The sequence below is a fragment of the Neolamprologus multifasciatus genome, chromosome 22 (assembly GCF_963576455.1).
Source record: "Neolamprologus multifasciatus chromosome 22, fNeoMul1.2, whole genome shotgun sequence".
Classification (NCBI taxonomy): Eukaryota; Metazoa; Chordata; class Actinopteri; order Cichliformes; family Cichlidae; genus Neolamprologus; species Neolamprologus multifasciatus.
This window is the reverse complement of record NC_140459.1, coordinates 14,914,504-14,928,083: the sequence shown is the minus strand read 5'-3', so window position 1 is coordinate 14,928,083 and position 13,580 is coordinate 14,914,504. Positions and strand designations below refer to the sequence as shown.

General features: G+C 39.8%; 1 protein-coding gene and 1 non-coding gene across 5 annotated transcripts in view; both read right to left on the bottom strand.

Annotated features, from left to right (window-relative positions):
- The window catches only part of LOC146493185 (focal adhesion kinase 1-like), a 63,956-nt gene extending 54,144 nt beyond the window's left edge, over nucleotides 1–9,812 (bottom strand). For 2 of the 4 annotated variants that reach the window (XM_085148089.1, XM_085148090.1), the window contains exon 1: nucleotides 9,588–9,812. In XM_085148089.1, the coding sequence (XP_085004215.1) occupies nucleotides 9,588–9,789 (202 nt within the window). In that variant the 5' untranslated portion in view covers nucleotides 9,790–9,812. The remainder of the gene's footprint in view (nucleotides 1–9,587) is intronic. The other 2 variants (XM_085148091.1, XM_085148093.1) reach the window with 1 other exon arrangement.
- A 1,690-nt stretch (nucleotides 9,813–11,502) lies between these two features.
- trnah-gug (transfer RNA histidin (anticodon GUG)) lies at nucleotides 11,503–11,574 on the bottom strand. The gene has a single exon. It is a non-coding gene; the product is annotated as a tRNA-His (tRNA).
- Nucleotides 11,575–13,580: the final 2,006 nt, after the last annotated feature.

The window sequence follows — 13,580 nt, the reverse complement described above, 5'->3', positions numbered from 1 at the left end:
AGTTTTGCGATTATAAGTTGAAAAGATGCGCTTATTTTTTTGGTAGTTCTTTGAGATTTTCTATCAGGTTATTTGTATCCCGACATCACTGATCCTGCGTCGCCCTTACGCCCAAAAACATGGACATGAGACATGCGGGATTGTGTTTAAACTTTGATATAGTACGTGTCTGCAAAAACCTGCGCTCACATATTTGTTGGCACTCGCAAACCCTCACAGATCTTGGCAGACGATAACATTTTAATCATGTGGAGCAGAAAGTGTAATTGAGGCTTTAGGCTTTACAACTAATAATCATGGAAATCTGCCTTAATTTTAAGATTTTACGCATTTGCACTTGATTTTCTGCCAGATACGCAGCGTGATGAAGCACCCCAAAACATCTGAATCAATAATAATAATAATAATGTCAAGTGCTATAATCAAACAGTCAGGCTTGCAATAGTCTGCTGTCTCAGGACATGCCATATATTTCCAGACTCAAAGAGACATTGCTTGAAGTTAAACTACTCAGGGCTATAAAAGATGTCAAGCTTAGTAAGTTTGTGCAAGCATGAACATCAGAAGTGAAGCAGAAATCTGGTCCCTGGAACTTCTCTATATATGGCTGTTTTCCAGAAAATGCGCTCCAAGTGCCATGAATCAAAAGAGATTATCACTGATCCTTAATATTAAATCCACTATGTCACAGTATATTGTCACACTGGACACTCAGCAAAGTCTATGAACCGTGGCAGAGTCAAGCTCTCACACACGCACGCACACAAAATCAAGCAAACAGGCGGGCAGACAAGACGAGAGTTGCTCAGGAGTAAAGCAGATTAATGGGCCACTGGATTAGTGAGCCAAGATGTCACACAAAGACACACACACACACACAGTCCTGCTCTGACTCTCATTTAGAAGGTGGCTCTAAGCTCGGTCCTTACATCTTTCTGGCTTGCTCAGTGCGGGCATCCTTTCTTTGCGAGGAGGTGTGCTAACATCACCCTCTAGTGGCAATGCATTTTCAAATAACCTGTCATACAAACAGATACACGCCTCGACATTAAAACCACCTGACTGTGATAGGTGTCAAAGTAACAACCGTAAAAATGTCAGGACCTGATATTTCCACCCAATATATTGTCCAAGGGATCGTCTTTTCTTTGCCGTGCTCTCTCTCACCAGGGTGACCAACATTTTCGCATCCATCCACGTAAAAATAAAACACGGGTTCTAACAGCAGGCCACCTTTTTCCACTGCCACTGTGGTTCCACTTTTCCAAAATAACAAACAACAACAAAGGAAGCTCAATCTTCAATAGAAAGATAAGCAACAGACAACAAAACGGCCTCTCGCGGTTTGGATAAATGTTAGTGCGACTGATGTGTTACAGATTTTATCTTGCAGGTGTAACACATAACTGCAAGATACCAGAGTTTTAAAAAGCCCAGAGCGTTATCTTTCCAGTTATATAGTTTCAAACTATAATATGGAGACTACTTGTTGTAGGCTGTTTTTACTCTAGTTCGGCTCATAACTAGCTAGCCTTTATGGTGTGGTCTACCTAAACTGCTGATACAACGCATTCATTTGTCCTGTGTGTAAAAGTTCAGGCAATTAAAATGTTTTCATTAAATTGCAAGTTGTTATTTGATGAAGTAGACTGTAGATGTTATCCAATACATAATGCTATTCAGCTAACTGTGGCAGTACTCACATGTTGGCATTTCAGGCTTCAACTTTCTCACCTCTCATGTATTTTATATTTTTATATCATGAATTATTTCGTTTACTGAATTAATGGGTTTGCATCATGTGTTTGGAACTATATTTTAGATTTGTTGCTTTGCTTGTAGTCCATGTGCTGAAATGTTACGAGAACTTTTTAAGATCCAATGCAACTGTCAGCCACTCGAAACATGTTTAATACTACAACGTTACTGTTAGATAATCAAATCACATTATGATTTGATCGGCAACCTTTAAAATTATATATTCACACCAATTTTTATTTTTTAAAACGTAAAAAAAATTCAGTAGAATTATTTCTTTTGAAATCTATTAATTATAAATGACCAGTCATAGCCCACCTGCAGTACCTTCATGTCCCACTAGGGGCATGAAGCTCACAATTTGAGAATCACTACTGTGTTTTTTTCCCTGCTTATTTTACCCTCTGGGTTTATAAGTGATGAAATGACCCCCTATTTAATGTCAACAGTCAAAACCCTTCCAATACATGTATCACCTCCAAATTTTTCCATATGATGACATAAAAGGAGCAGCTTTAGTGGTCTAATAAAGCGTGTTTTGTAGCCATTAAATGTCTATGATGCTGGATTTTATTCAGCAAAATGATCCCATCTGCTACAAGAAGAAAAGAAGGCTTTCCAAGTATTTTGTGCAATGCTACTGCTGATATAATGACAAAAACATTTTTCCAGACAAAGAAAGAGGGAGAGGCAGACAGCCTCCAAACAAGTCTTCAATGAACCTTTGTTACCGGAGTGTGCCTGCTGGTGACTAATCTCACAGACAGACACATATACATTGACCCACAAGCAGACATTGTGGGATCACACCCACATCTGACCTCAGCCACACTAATTTATGGTAGCATACCAGCCTCTGAGTGTGATGTCATACCTATGGCTTTCATCCAGGTGTTTCTTTGCTCATCATTGTGTGTTTCCCCTTATAATCCATCATGACTGTGTTTTTTTATGTTTGGTGTGGCTGTGCACGGATCTAGTGAACAAATGAGATCATATGATTGGCCAAACAGACACTGAAAACTGCTTTGGTCCTGTTCTCAGTGCATGTGTGGCTTTCACTGTAAAGGAAACTGAAGTTCTTGAGCTTACTTGAGCTTGAGGGATGTTGTTATGCATGTGTCAATATGAAGAGGAAAGCAAAGGGAGAATCATTTAAAAATAATAACCACACTACAGCAAACGTGTCTTGTAACACACACGATGAAGACATTATTTAATTGTTTAGCCATCTCATGCACATGCATTCTCTTAGCCAAAAATCAGACATAAAAAAGTTTAAAAATATTCATTACAACTGGATCTGTTAGTATTTAGGGCTTTTCCTGGATAGAAAACAAATGTTTTAGCCTGGGACCAAAAGAAAACCTCCAGCACTGTGATACAGATACAGCACTGTGCAAAAGTCTAGAGCCACCCCTCATTTCTTTATATTTTTTATGTCTAAGCAGACATCTAGTAGGCTTTCTTAGAGTTTTTGTTGTTGTTGTTTTTTAAGGTGGATTTGAAGAATAGCTCTCCGGGATTTCTGAAGGTATTTCAATTTTTTTCCTTTGGACATTGGGTGCTTCATTTTTTAGTCCAGTCCGTGTACCTGATCATTATCAGAGGAATGCTTTTTTGTTTGTTTTTTTGTTATGCCACCAACAATTCAAGATTAACAAAGGCTAAAAGGATAAACTATTTTTGGGCGCTTTGTTACTACCACCCCCAAAACACATAATTTGTTCCCATTTCTTTAGCTGATTCTATGAAAAATGCCAATTATTCCTCAGTCTGTCAGACATGAAAATTGTATTTTTGCACAAATGAAGGGCTAAAAATTGCCTAAGAGAGTTGAAAAATAAAGGTGGCCATCTGAAAATTACCATTTACAGTGAGTGCACTGCTCATCAGGAAACAACACACTTGTTTGGGACCTTCACATTCGCTTTCTAGAGAATTTTGAGACACTCTGCATGCCAGTATACTTAAAGACGGTTTCTGATGTTTAAACCAAACAGGTTTTTGTTTCCTTCCTGTAGACAGAGCCACATTAGCTGTTCTCCCTGTTTCCAGTCAATCTGGTAATCCAAACCGCTTGCCAGAAACCCCATTTGTATTTAAAACGGCAGAGATGAGTATTATTAGTATTGATTTTCTCATGTAACTATCGACAACGATTTGCTTGAACGAAGAGGAAGTGGCGTCTGAAACATATCCCGAGATACCAGAGCAATGAACAACTGGACAAATAAACCCACACAGCAGGAGGTAAGAGGAACCCACCAATGTGAAGATAAACATCCTGCATATGAAGGTAAAAGAAGATATTTTGGTTGATGTTTAGTAGAAAAAAGGTCACGTTTTCTGCATTTATGCACAAACACAGAAAATGTTCTGTCTTCTCCACCCAGCTTTCTCCTCCTCCCACATCTTTTCTCTCCATCTATATGACAAAGCCCAACAATTACTTCTTTCTCTCTCCCCCCTCTGACTCACTGCAGTGTAATTACACTGTTCGCTCAAACACCACACATACGCACACCAAGTGGGAGAGGGGCAACTGATTCACAATATCTGTGGTTTTAATTGTTATTTTCAACACTTCAGTTACAGCTCAGAGGAAAATTAAAGGAATGTGAGAACAGTTATTAGTTTTTCTCGAGTCGTTTTGGTTCAACTGTGCACACGCAGGCACACAAATGCACACACATACACTCGCATCTCTACGCCAGAGGGAATCACTGCATTTCAGTTCCATTCATCACTAGCTGACATGCTGCACCAGTGACCTGCATGACCGAAGGTACCTCACTCCAAGTGTGTATGTATGTGTGTGTGTGTGTGAGACGGTCCTTGTGTGTGCATGCCCCAAGGAGGGACAAGTCATTAACTATGATGTCATTTCCTGCCATTGTAGCAAGTTTTAGCTGCAGCAAGAAAACTACACTTGGAGTGCAGTGCAAACGTAGACATACTAAAGCAAACATACTGAGATTCAGCCCTGTCAATAAACCAGTTCACTTGTACTGTGTAACATACAATGTTTTTTATAATGGAGCATCCACACAAGAAACGACTAGGAGCAAACAGACAATATTTGATGTCAATGACATTCAGTTATGTATAGTAGCCAGCAGCAAAGTAAAGGGAAAGGATCCCGCATTAAACTTCTCTAAACTTTTAGAAGAGCCATTATAAGCAATTACAAATGGCAGTGACGCTGACAGACACAGGAGCAGTCGTTAGCTACATTAGGATATCCACTAGTCACCAACTACCAGCTATAAAGTGACGCACAGCGAGAACATCTTTTAGATGTGGACGGTGTTAAACATTTCTAAAACTCAGTCCAGATGACGATAAAACTGTCCACGGTCTTATGTTGTGGCTCCCTGTTTAAGTGTTGCCATGTCACGATCTGTTCACAGGATGCTTTGCTGAAGAATATGTGACAGCAGTCGTTTTCACACATGACTCCTGGAAAATGTCAAGGCAGGACACTGAAGCGCTCCTCTCTCACATGTAACACACAGCAGAAGACAGTCCAGTTCTCACTACTGAAAATATGCATGTTCTTATTGGGGGCAAAGCTGATTTGATAGAGCACGCAGATGGCAGGGCACTGGACGCCCAATCAGTACCTTGAATGACTATTATGCTTAATTTATGCCACTGCGGTTGTGTAAATTGTTTACAAAGATTTTTAAAAACACAGAATGCAAAGCACAGACAGTGGCTACAGTTGACACTTCATTGTTTTTAAAACTCGCCATCATGTGACAATAAACACTCTCAGTAGGTAGACGGGGAGTTCAAGGCTGCCCATGGATGCTACCACCGCTGCACCCTAATTTTCCCCCATTACCTGCACTACCAAAAAAAACAGCCACATTCAGACACCAGAGAGATGCTATGTTTGGGAGCAGGTAGGTTAAATACTATTTAATGATACCTTTGGCTGTTTCGGACATTGGCATTCTCATATCAACCTCTGTCAGAGAATTTGTAGAAAGGTTCAGAGCCACAGTATCTGTTAGCTGTTGGGGCTGATTTTCATAAGAAAATATCCACAGATGGAATAATCAAGGCATTATTCCAACATCTGCTTCCTTAAGATCAGTATTCACAAATTTATATAAAAAAAAAAAAAAATTCCTCAACGTCACAGTATTGTGTTTTAATAACTAAAGAAATCCAGAACAATAGGGGAAATAATTAATCTTATAAGCAGACTGATGAGGAAAACATGACCAGAAATCAGTCACATCATAGCCACTAGCCAATAGTTGTTAACAGTGTTTATATGAGCGTGTAAATCTGCGCAGGCAGAGATTTACATGCTCACACTCTGCTAAGACAATACACAAACCCATCCACATGCCTTCACGTGTAGGTGGAAGAAGGTGTTCCCCATGTGGGCATTATAAGCTTAGCAAACATACATTTTTAACCATGAGAATGTCCACACACTTTTCTCAAACCCAACTTTTTAAGGGACTACAGAGACATTTCTAACTGCCAAACCCAAGACAATTATCTGCATTTTCTTGAGCAATCTCAATCACGATCAAAGCAAAAAGCAACCCACAAACAAGGACGCACAACGACACACACATCAACACCAGCTAGAATCTGAGTGGTGCTCCTGCTTCTGAGAGGAAGAGGGCGTTTTCCTTTGAGCTCCTGAGGGACACAGCATGCTTTAGGATGTACAGTAAGTGCTCTTAGTGTGTGTGTGGAGGGGTGTGGGGTCTGCTTCCTGAATGCAGCCAATCCACAAGTAAAGGGAATGACTGTTCTTTTCGTCTCCTGTGCAAACACTCCGCACACACACACACTTATTTTCCTTCACAGCTAAAACCACATGCAGGATGCAAGGGAATAAGTTCAGCGAGAAGACAGAAGCTGAATTTACAGATTTGGGACACTTAAACACACAATTTTTTCTTGTTTTTTTATTTTCCTGAGGTGAACTTGCAAATAGGAATCGTTGATTTGCGCAGGTTGTGTGGAAAAGGAGTTTAGACCTGCCACAGCTGCATATATTTACACAGCAGGTACAAAGCAGCCAATCATTGGGAGGAAAACAAGAAAAAAAGAGGGCCACCCTGTCTGCTAGGAAAACAGTACAACTTATTCAAAAAGGACCAAACCAAGCAATGAAACAAGCACAGTTGCCAACGCCCCCCCTTCTCCTCAGATTACTTCATTAAGTCTTACTGATTCCTCGTGACACACGCACACTCTCATTCAGGAACTCTGCATACCTCAACATGCACAATGTGTGTCTGCAATGACTGCTATCGCTTATGAGTCGCACCACGTACTGCAATTTAAAAGACGCGAGACCGACGGCTTTGTTACCGTCTTGTCTGCCTGTTTTTGCAGTCGGCCTAGACTAAAACCGATTTTAGTGCAACACAAAGACGGTATGAAGAACCTTTTCAAAACTCAGTACACACCCCACCACAACTAAAAAGAGTGCACAAACCTTGCAGGAGAGGAAAAGACAGTACAGCTCTCTGCAATGTGGTACACTGCTGCTGTAAGGTCTCTGAGTGTAGTCAAGTGTTTCTATAAATACAGGCCTCCTGCACTGCACCGCAATTTACACACACAGAAACACACACACACACACACACCACTGCCACGCCTGTATTAGCCTGCTGTAGACCAGGCTGTAGAAGGTTCAGACCAGAAAAGGTGTAGCCATTTATTGGACTCTGTAAAAGTGCATTCAGTCATTTCAATAAAAAAAAAAAAGAAAAAAATTGAAAGCAGTAACTTTTTATCAGCAGTCAAAGGTATAAATGCTTAGAGCCAACCTAAAGTGCCATATCAAGGAATTTCCCAGAGCCAGAGGAGGTTCAACATGTCAGATAGTTTGAGAAAAACAACGTTGTTTTCCACTTGTTTCACATACTGAGTGTAATGACATGTTTCTACTTGAGATAATGGATTTGGTCTTATGATGCCAAATTAGTAGACAGCAGCTAGACTCTATCGCCGCATGGCTCAAGCAAGCATGACTGGAAAGAATTTTAATGTAATCAAATCGGACCGATTTCACATCTGACCCACTCGCGTGTTATCTGCCTCCCAAATATCCACAAAAACTGATTGTGGTAGATACCGATTTCCAGCTTAAGACCACTATTCAAGTGGTTAAGCACTTAGGTCATGGTGAGAGAGCTGAATGAATGCAGCTGGAGTCTAAGTGAATACAAGCCCACTGGGTGGATAAGCTGCTTGGCAAAGAGGTCTCATTCACAATCAAACTTGAGGAAAATTTATTTAACAGCCAATTGCGTATGATATTATGAACTAAATGTGCATCTGACAAGCTTTAAAACTATCCTGTTGCGGTGTAGGAGGTAGTGCCTGCAGGATGTCGTCCCGGCAACGACTTTTATCTCATCAGAAGAGCCATTATTCAAATACCAGGAATGCACAATGTGAATAAGTAAATCAGTTTGTCAGTAAAAGAGGAAGAAATGAATTTAAAGAATCAAAATATTCAATAATTAAGAAGTAAACCAAAAGTATTTGTAATGTAACTGCAATTTAGAGCCCTGGATCTTATTAGTACACTATTCAGAACTTCAGATTGAAAAATATTCATATGCAGGACTGCACGCTTATTAGTATACTGTTGGTTTAAAGCTTGAGTGGCCTCAGGATACTTTAATTCATTAGCATTTTCTTGCATGTGAAATATGAAGGATTGGCAAGCTCAGCACTGCAGCTCTTTCACACTTGGGAACATAAAGAACGGAGTATGCTGTTTTTGAGGTGATTCACTTGCATTTGACAGTTTGTCCAACTTTACACTGATTGCTTATGCCCCTATTATATATACACACACAGCATCCATATATAATGACTGTTCATAATATAGGGACAAAATTAATCTTCGTGGATTTTCCATGGATTTAACTGGTCATTTCTTCATGAACTCTCTGAGAAGTCCCGAGAAGCCCAAAAAAGGTTACAAGTCAATACAATGCTCTCAAATATCTTATTTTCTCTGATTAACAACCATCAAAACGAACACTTTTCAATTTAAAGCTACATAAAGTTAAAAGAAAACCAGTAAATCCCATATGTAAGATAAAAATAAGACACAACTTGGCACTTAGATTGAGGGAAAAGCCTGAAACTGTTTATCAAAAAAAAAAAATGTCATTCAGTAAAGTAATCAATGAATGACTGTATATTCCTGCATAGCTCTTGGCCTTCTGCCCTTGTTATGCTGCATTAGCTTATTGGTTAAAAGGGGAAAAACGAATTGCAGTCGTGTCACATCAGATCTTAAATCTTATAAAATAAGACTCGTGTGGCCAATAAACATTGAGAAAAACTTACTATTATGAATTTCTCCACTATTACAGGAGGAAACGAAACATAAGTGTTCTTTTAAGGTGGAAAGTATGTGAGTTCAGTTAAGTTCGGCCAATCAAGGTAAAGCAGCAGCTGAATCCGGGAGAATGAGGACAAACAAATGCGTAAAGTAATTATGGAGATAAATGTAGGTTAATCCGGTTCAACTATTTACCGTAATTTACACTCTACATTCACTCCATGTGACCGAGGCGACGAGTTTGGTGGCAGTAGGTCACATTTATTTTCCAACTTAGCGAAAGGTAAACTATGTCCTAGTTACGGTGCCCTAAAGCTAAGCTAACTTATCCGGTACTTCCCAAATAATAAGTGAGTAAATTAGTCCAAATACTTGGGGCAGGGAAACAGCTAGCGCCAGCCAGGACTGAACGGTAACCCAACTGCATCTCCCGTAATATCTTTTAGCTGTTGAAATAATCCCCCCAAAACACAACATCACTCACGCTGACTTGTTCCAGGTGACGTCCGAGAGGTTTGAGTTGATTTTACCGGCGACAGAAGCTGTGAAGGGTCGGTAAATATTCCGTTATTTTCACTTGTAGAGCTGGAAGGACTTTCAGATAGCGTTTTTTTTTTTTCGCTCCTGCCCGTTTCCCCCTTCTCGCTCTCCCTCTCGTCGCCTGTTCCTGCTTCCCCTCTCCACATCCAGCATTCCAATATGGCTGCTTCTGGGAGAGAAAAAGAGAAAGAGGGGGGAGAGCGAGGGGAGGAAAAGCCTGCCCGCAGGCACACAAAACACAAACCAGCAACTCATGAATGAATGAATGTGTAGATACTTAAAATCTTACAATTGTAGCCGCTTTGTTGTATCCAAGTTTGGAACATTTAGCGCGTCCCTTAACTTAATTGCGTAGTAACTCGTAGTAACAATGTATCAAATTCCACTTTGCATGTCCTACACTTAAAAAACTGTACTAATGACAAAAACATCAGAATGTAAATGTAATTGTTAATAAGCCCCTCTGAAAGCAGAAGTTTTGGCAGTTTGTTGGTCTGTGTGTATACACAATCAGCATTGATATTATAGAAGCGACTATTGGCGCTCATCAGTCTGGGAAGGGTTATAATGCCATTTGAAGTCAACAACTTTCCGTCACAGACAGATGATGACCTGATCCAAGATCAGTATAAGATAAATAACATCAATATTGAGTTTTGAGTTTAGCGCAGGTACCTTTCTAAAGTCCATGAAAATAATGCAGTTGAAAATTAGCACAGCACATCCCCTTTAAGGTAGCAAATGTCATTATCATTATAAAGAATGGGCCCTTCCACATGTACATGCATTTGTGCTAATGTAGATAGCCAGTAGATAAGATTCCCTAAACAGCACCCACTTTACATAATAATGCAGTATTTCCACAGACACCTCAAAACCAACAACTAACTCCTGTGAAAGAATGCCAAGCAGGGTATTTGAGACCATTTGTTAGAGAAAGACAAACAAAAAGAAAAAAAACCTTGGTGCAGGAATACAAGCACAATATAAACCAGACTAGTCAGCCCATCTTTAAACTCCGATACTAGAGAATTTTGTAAACTGTTACAAATTTACAGTGAAATCTACAGCTGATGTGGAGGAATCTGGAGCCTTTTTTTCCTCGGAGATCTGGGCTATAATCCCACCTTGCCTCTGCAATAGGTGTTGGCTGTTGACTGTATATGCATGTGTCTGCTTGGCAAATAATACAGTGTCAGGGCCTGCTGATTCATTAATCAAACCTAACAAGATTTGGCCAATTAGTCTTTCTTATCATGCCAGTACTTCACTAATGAATTTACAATGTGCGTCTTGCTTTTATACACAGGGTCACAAACGACATCTGCTGGTCAGTGATTGTTATTACACTTTATTTGGGATTTTATATAGGTTTTGAATTTCAGTACAGTATATTTAGCTTTAATTTATATTTCATAAGTTTTATGTTCTCTCACTTGTGGTTTACAGTGACTTCTGGATCTGAAAGGAAAAAAAATGTTGTTTCTATAGCCATAAAAGCGAATCTATGATTGAAAGGTGGTCCAATACGGACGATTCACGCAAGCTCACGAAACTTTAGAGTTCCGCACGGAGCTCTAAAGTGGAATGAATAGAGGTTCTGGTAATTCCATATAATAGTAAGCGCTCTTTATGTATGCAAGTAATTCAGAAAGCTTCTTGTTATGTGAAATGAACGACCGACGAGGTGGCACGTTGAGAAAATATACGCAAGGTATTTACACACAAACACGTACATAGTAAGAGCCTTGTTTCACTTTTGCTTTGCTAAAGTTAGAATTTGTACTTTGCTCATATGAAAGCCGTCTCTCCGCCGTTACTGATTTACAGTGTGTGATAATATTCGCTTCAAAAGTGTGTGCCGTGACCCGGATTCGAACCGGGGTTGCTGCGGCCACAACGCAGAGTACTAACCACTATACGATCACGGCTGGCCGCCGAAGAGAGTTGATTGTAGGAATGGTGTGACATATAGTGAGGCATCGTCACCCCGACATTAAAAAAAGAAGTTTAGGAGTCGTTTTAGACCCTTCAAACTGAAGTGTGCGGTTTCGGGTCCAGATGAACAGAATCAACTTTTGAAGAGTTTCGGGTGGAAGTTCATTAGTGTTTAATTTGCTTTCATGCTCCAATGGATTGTAAACGTGTTTTGGTTTGTGATTTATCTTTTCTTTCTTTATTTCTATTATGAATTTAACAAAGATGTTCCTTAAATTTACTCAAGAAAACGCTTATTGATTATGGATAAAATGCCGTGACACGGATTCGAACCGGGGTTGCTGCGGCCACAACGCAGAGTACTAACCACTATACGATCACGGCGCGCCACCTCTGAAGGTAAAGAGTCACTGTCAACGCAGTGTTCAGAACCTGCAGATTGATTTCTGGACTGCATCTTGACGTATCTCACCGCTTTGTCGTCTCGGATTTCTACAAGTTTGGCTCAGCACTTTGTTGCCATGTGTCATTGCTACAGAAAGTTCTGTAGCTGTAAGGATAAATTCACGTTTGCAAGTTCAGTGGTAAAACAAACAAACAAAACCCAACAATAAATATTTTTTTGACAAGCAGGTGATTGCTTGGCATACAACGATGCAGGTCTGTTGCTCTGTCTCGAGTTTGGGGTGTGTTAGCATACGTGCGTCATGGATAACAACCGCAAGACTGTTTCCAATAATTACCTTTAGCTCTCCGGTGGGCTCACTGGTCAGACTCACAGGCCCTTTCGCCGTTTTAAGTTCTGCTTTCATTTTCAGTTTCTGTTTTTTACAGATAAATAGCCACTCTATGACACGAAGGAAAAGCAGACTTGATAGCAAGTGAGAAAGTTGGGACTTCACTGTCAAGGTTTACATTCACATATATCTAACACAATTGCCTACACGCTTAGATAAATAGTGGATTTAATTTTAAAAATAGCATTCAAAATGCCACGTGGCCTCACAATTTGAGTCAAGTACTGGTCTAAGTTACATGATGAAGAGGCCTCTTCTACATGAAAATGGGGAGATCAGTGCAGCCCAGTTCCTCTGTTAGATGGTCATGTCTATACTTGGGTCATAGTGAATGCACTTGCCTGGAAAGCATTTTGTGTGGACTTCTGTGGTTTTAAATGTGCTTTAAAAAAATTTGACCTTTCAGCACTACCTACTTATGCCACCAGAGTGCTCCAGACACGCATTACAGAAATCACTATTCCTACACTGTAAGAAAAATCCATAAAAGTACAATACAATCTACTGTATAAATGTGAGGGAATTTTCTGTATTAGTCATTTACAGGTATTTTTCTGTATTTCTCAACTATTGCAATGCATTGTGGGAAAAAGAACCCCAAAAGGAGGGAAAATTAAGAGCAAGAGCAGCCATTACACTTGTTTCAGGCTTCATCTAGATTTTGGACTCTGGAGTTGGAAAAACTGCCTTCAAATTTCTGTGGTAAGTATTAAAACTCATGTTTTCTTTTATTAAAATAATGTTTTTCAAAAGAATCTGCGTTTTTATTTAGAAAGAATTTTTAATTTATTTGTTAGCTGGTTTCTGCTGTCTCCAGACAAGTCAAGAATAATTTGCTGACTCATTTTTAAAATAATCATTATTTAGGTTTAACATGACTCAAGCTTTCCATTTTAGTTAATGTTAAAATAATTTTACTATGATACCACCTTTTTTGCCCTTCAGTGGCTGGATCAGTTTTCACTCAGCAGACTCAGCAGTTCATCTGCATCTAAAGGACAAAGGTCACTCTTTCGAGGATGCCAACATTCACATTTTGGACAGAGAGGACAGATGGTTTGAAAGAGGAGTGAAAGAAGCCATTTACGCCCACTGTGAGCGACCATCTTTGAACAGAGGCGGTGGTTTACGACACCAACTGTCTGCCATCTATAATCCAGTTTTGAGTTCCCTCCCCAGACGCCTTAACGCCCACTCACATC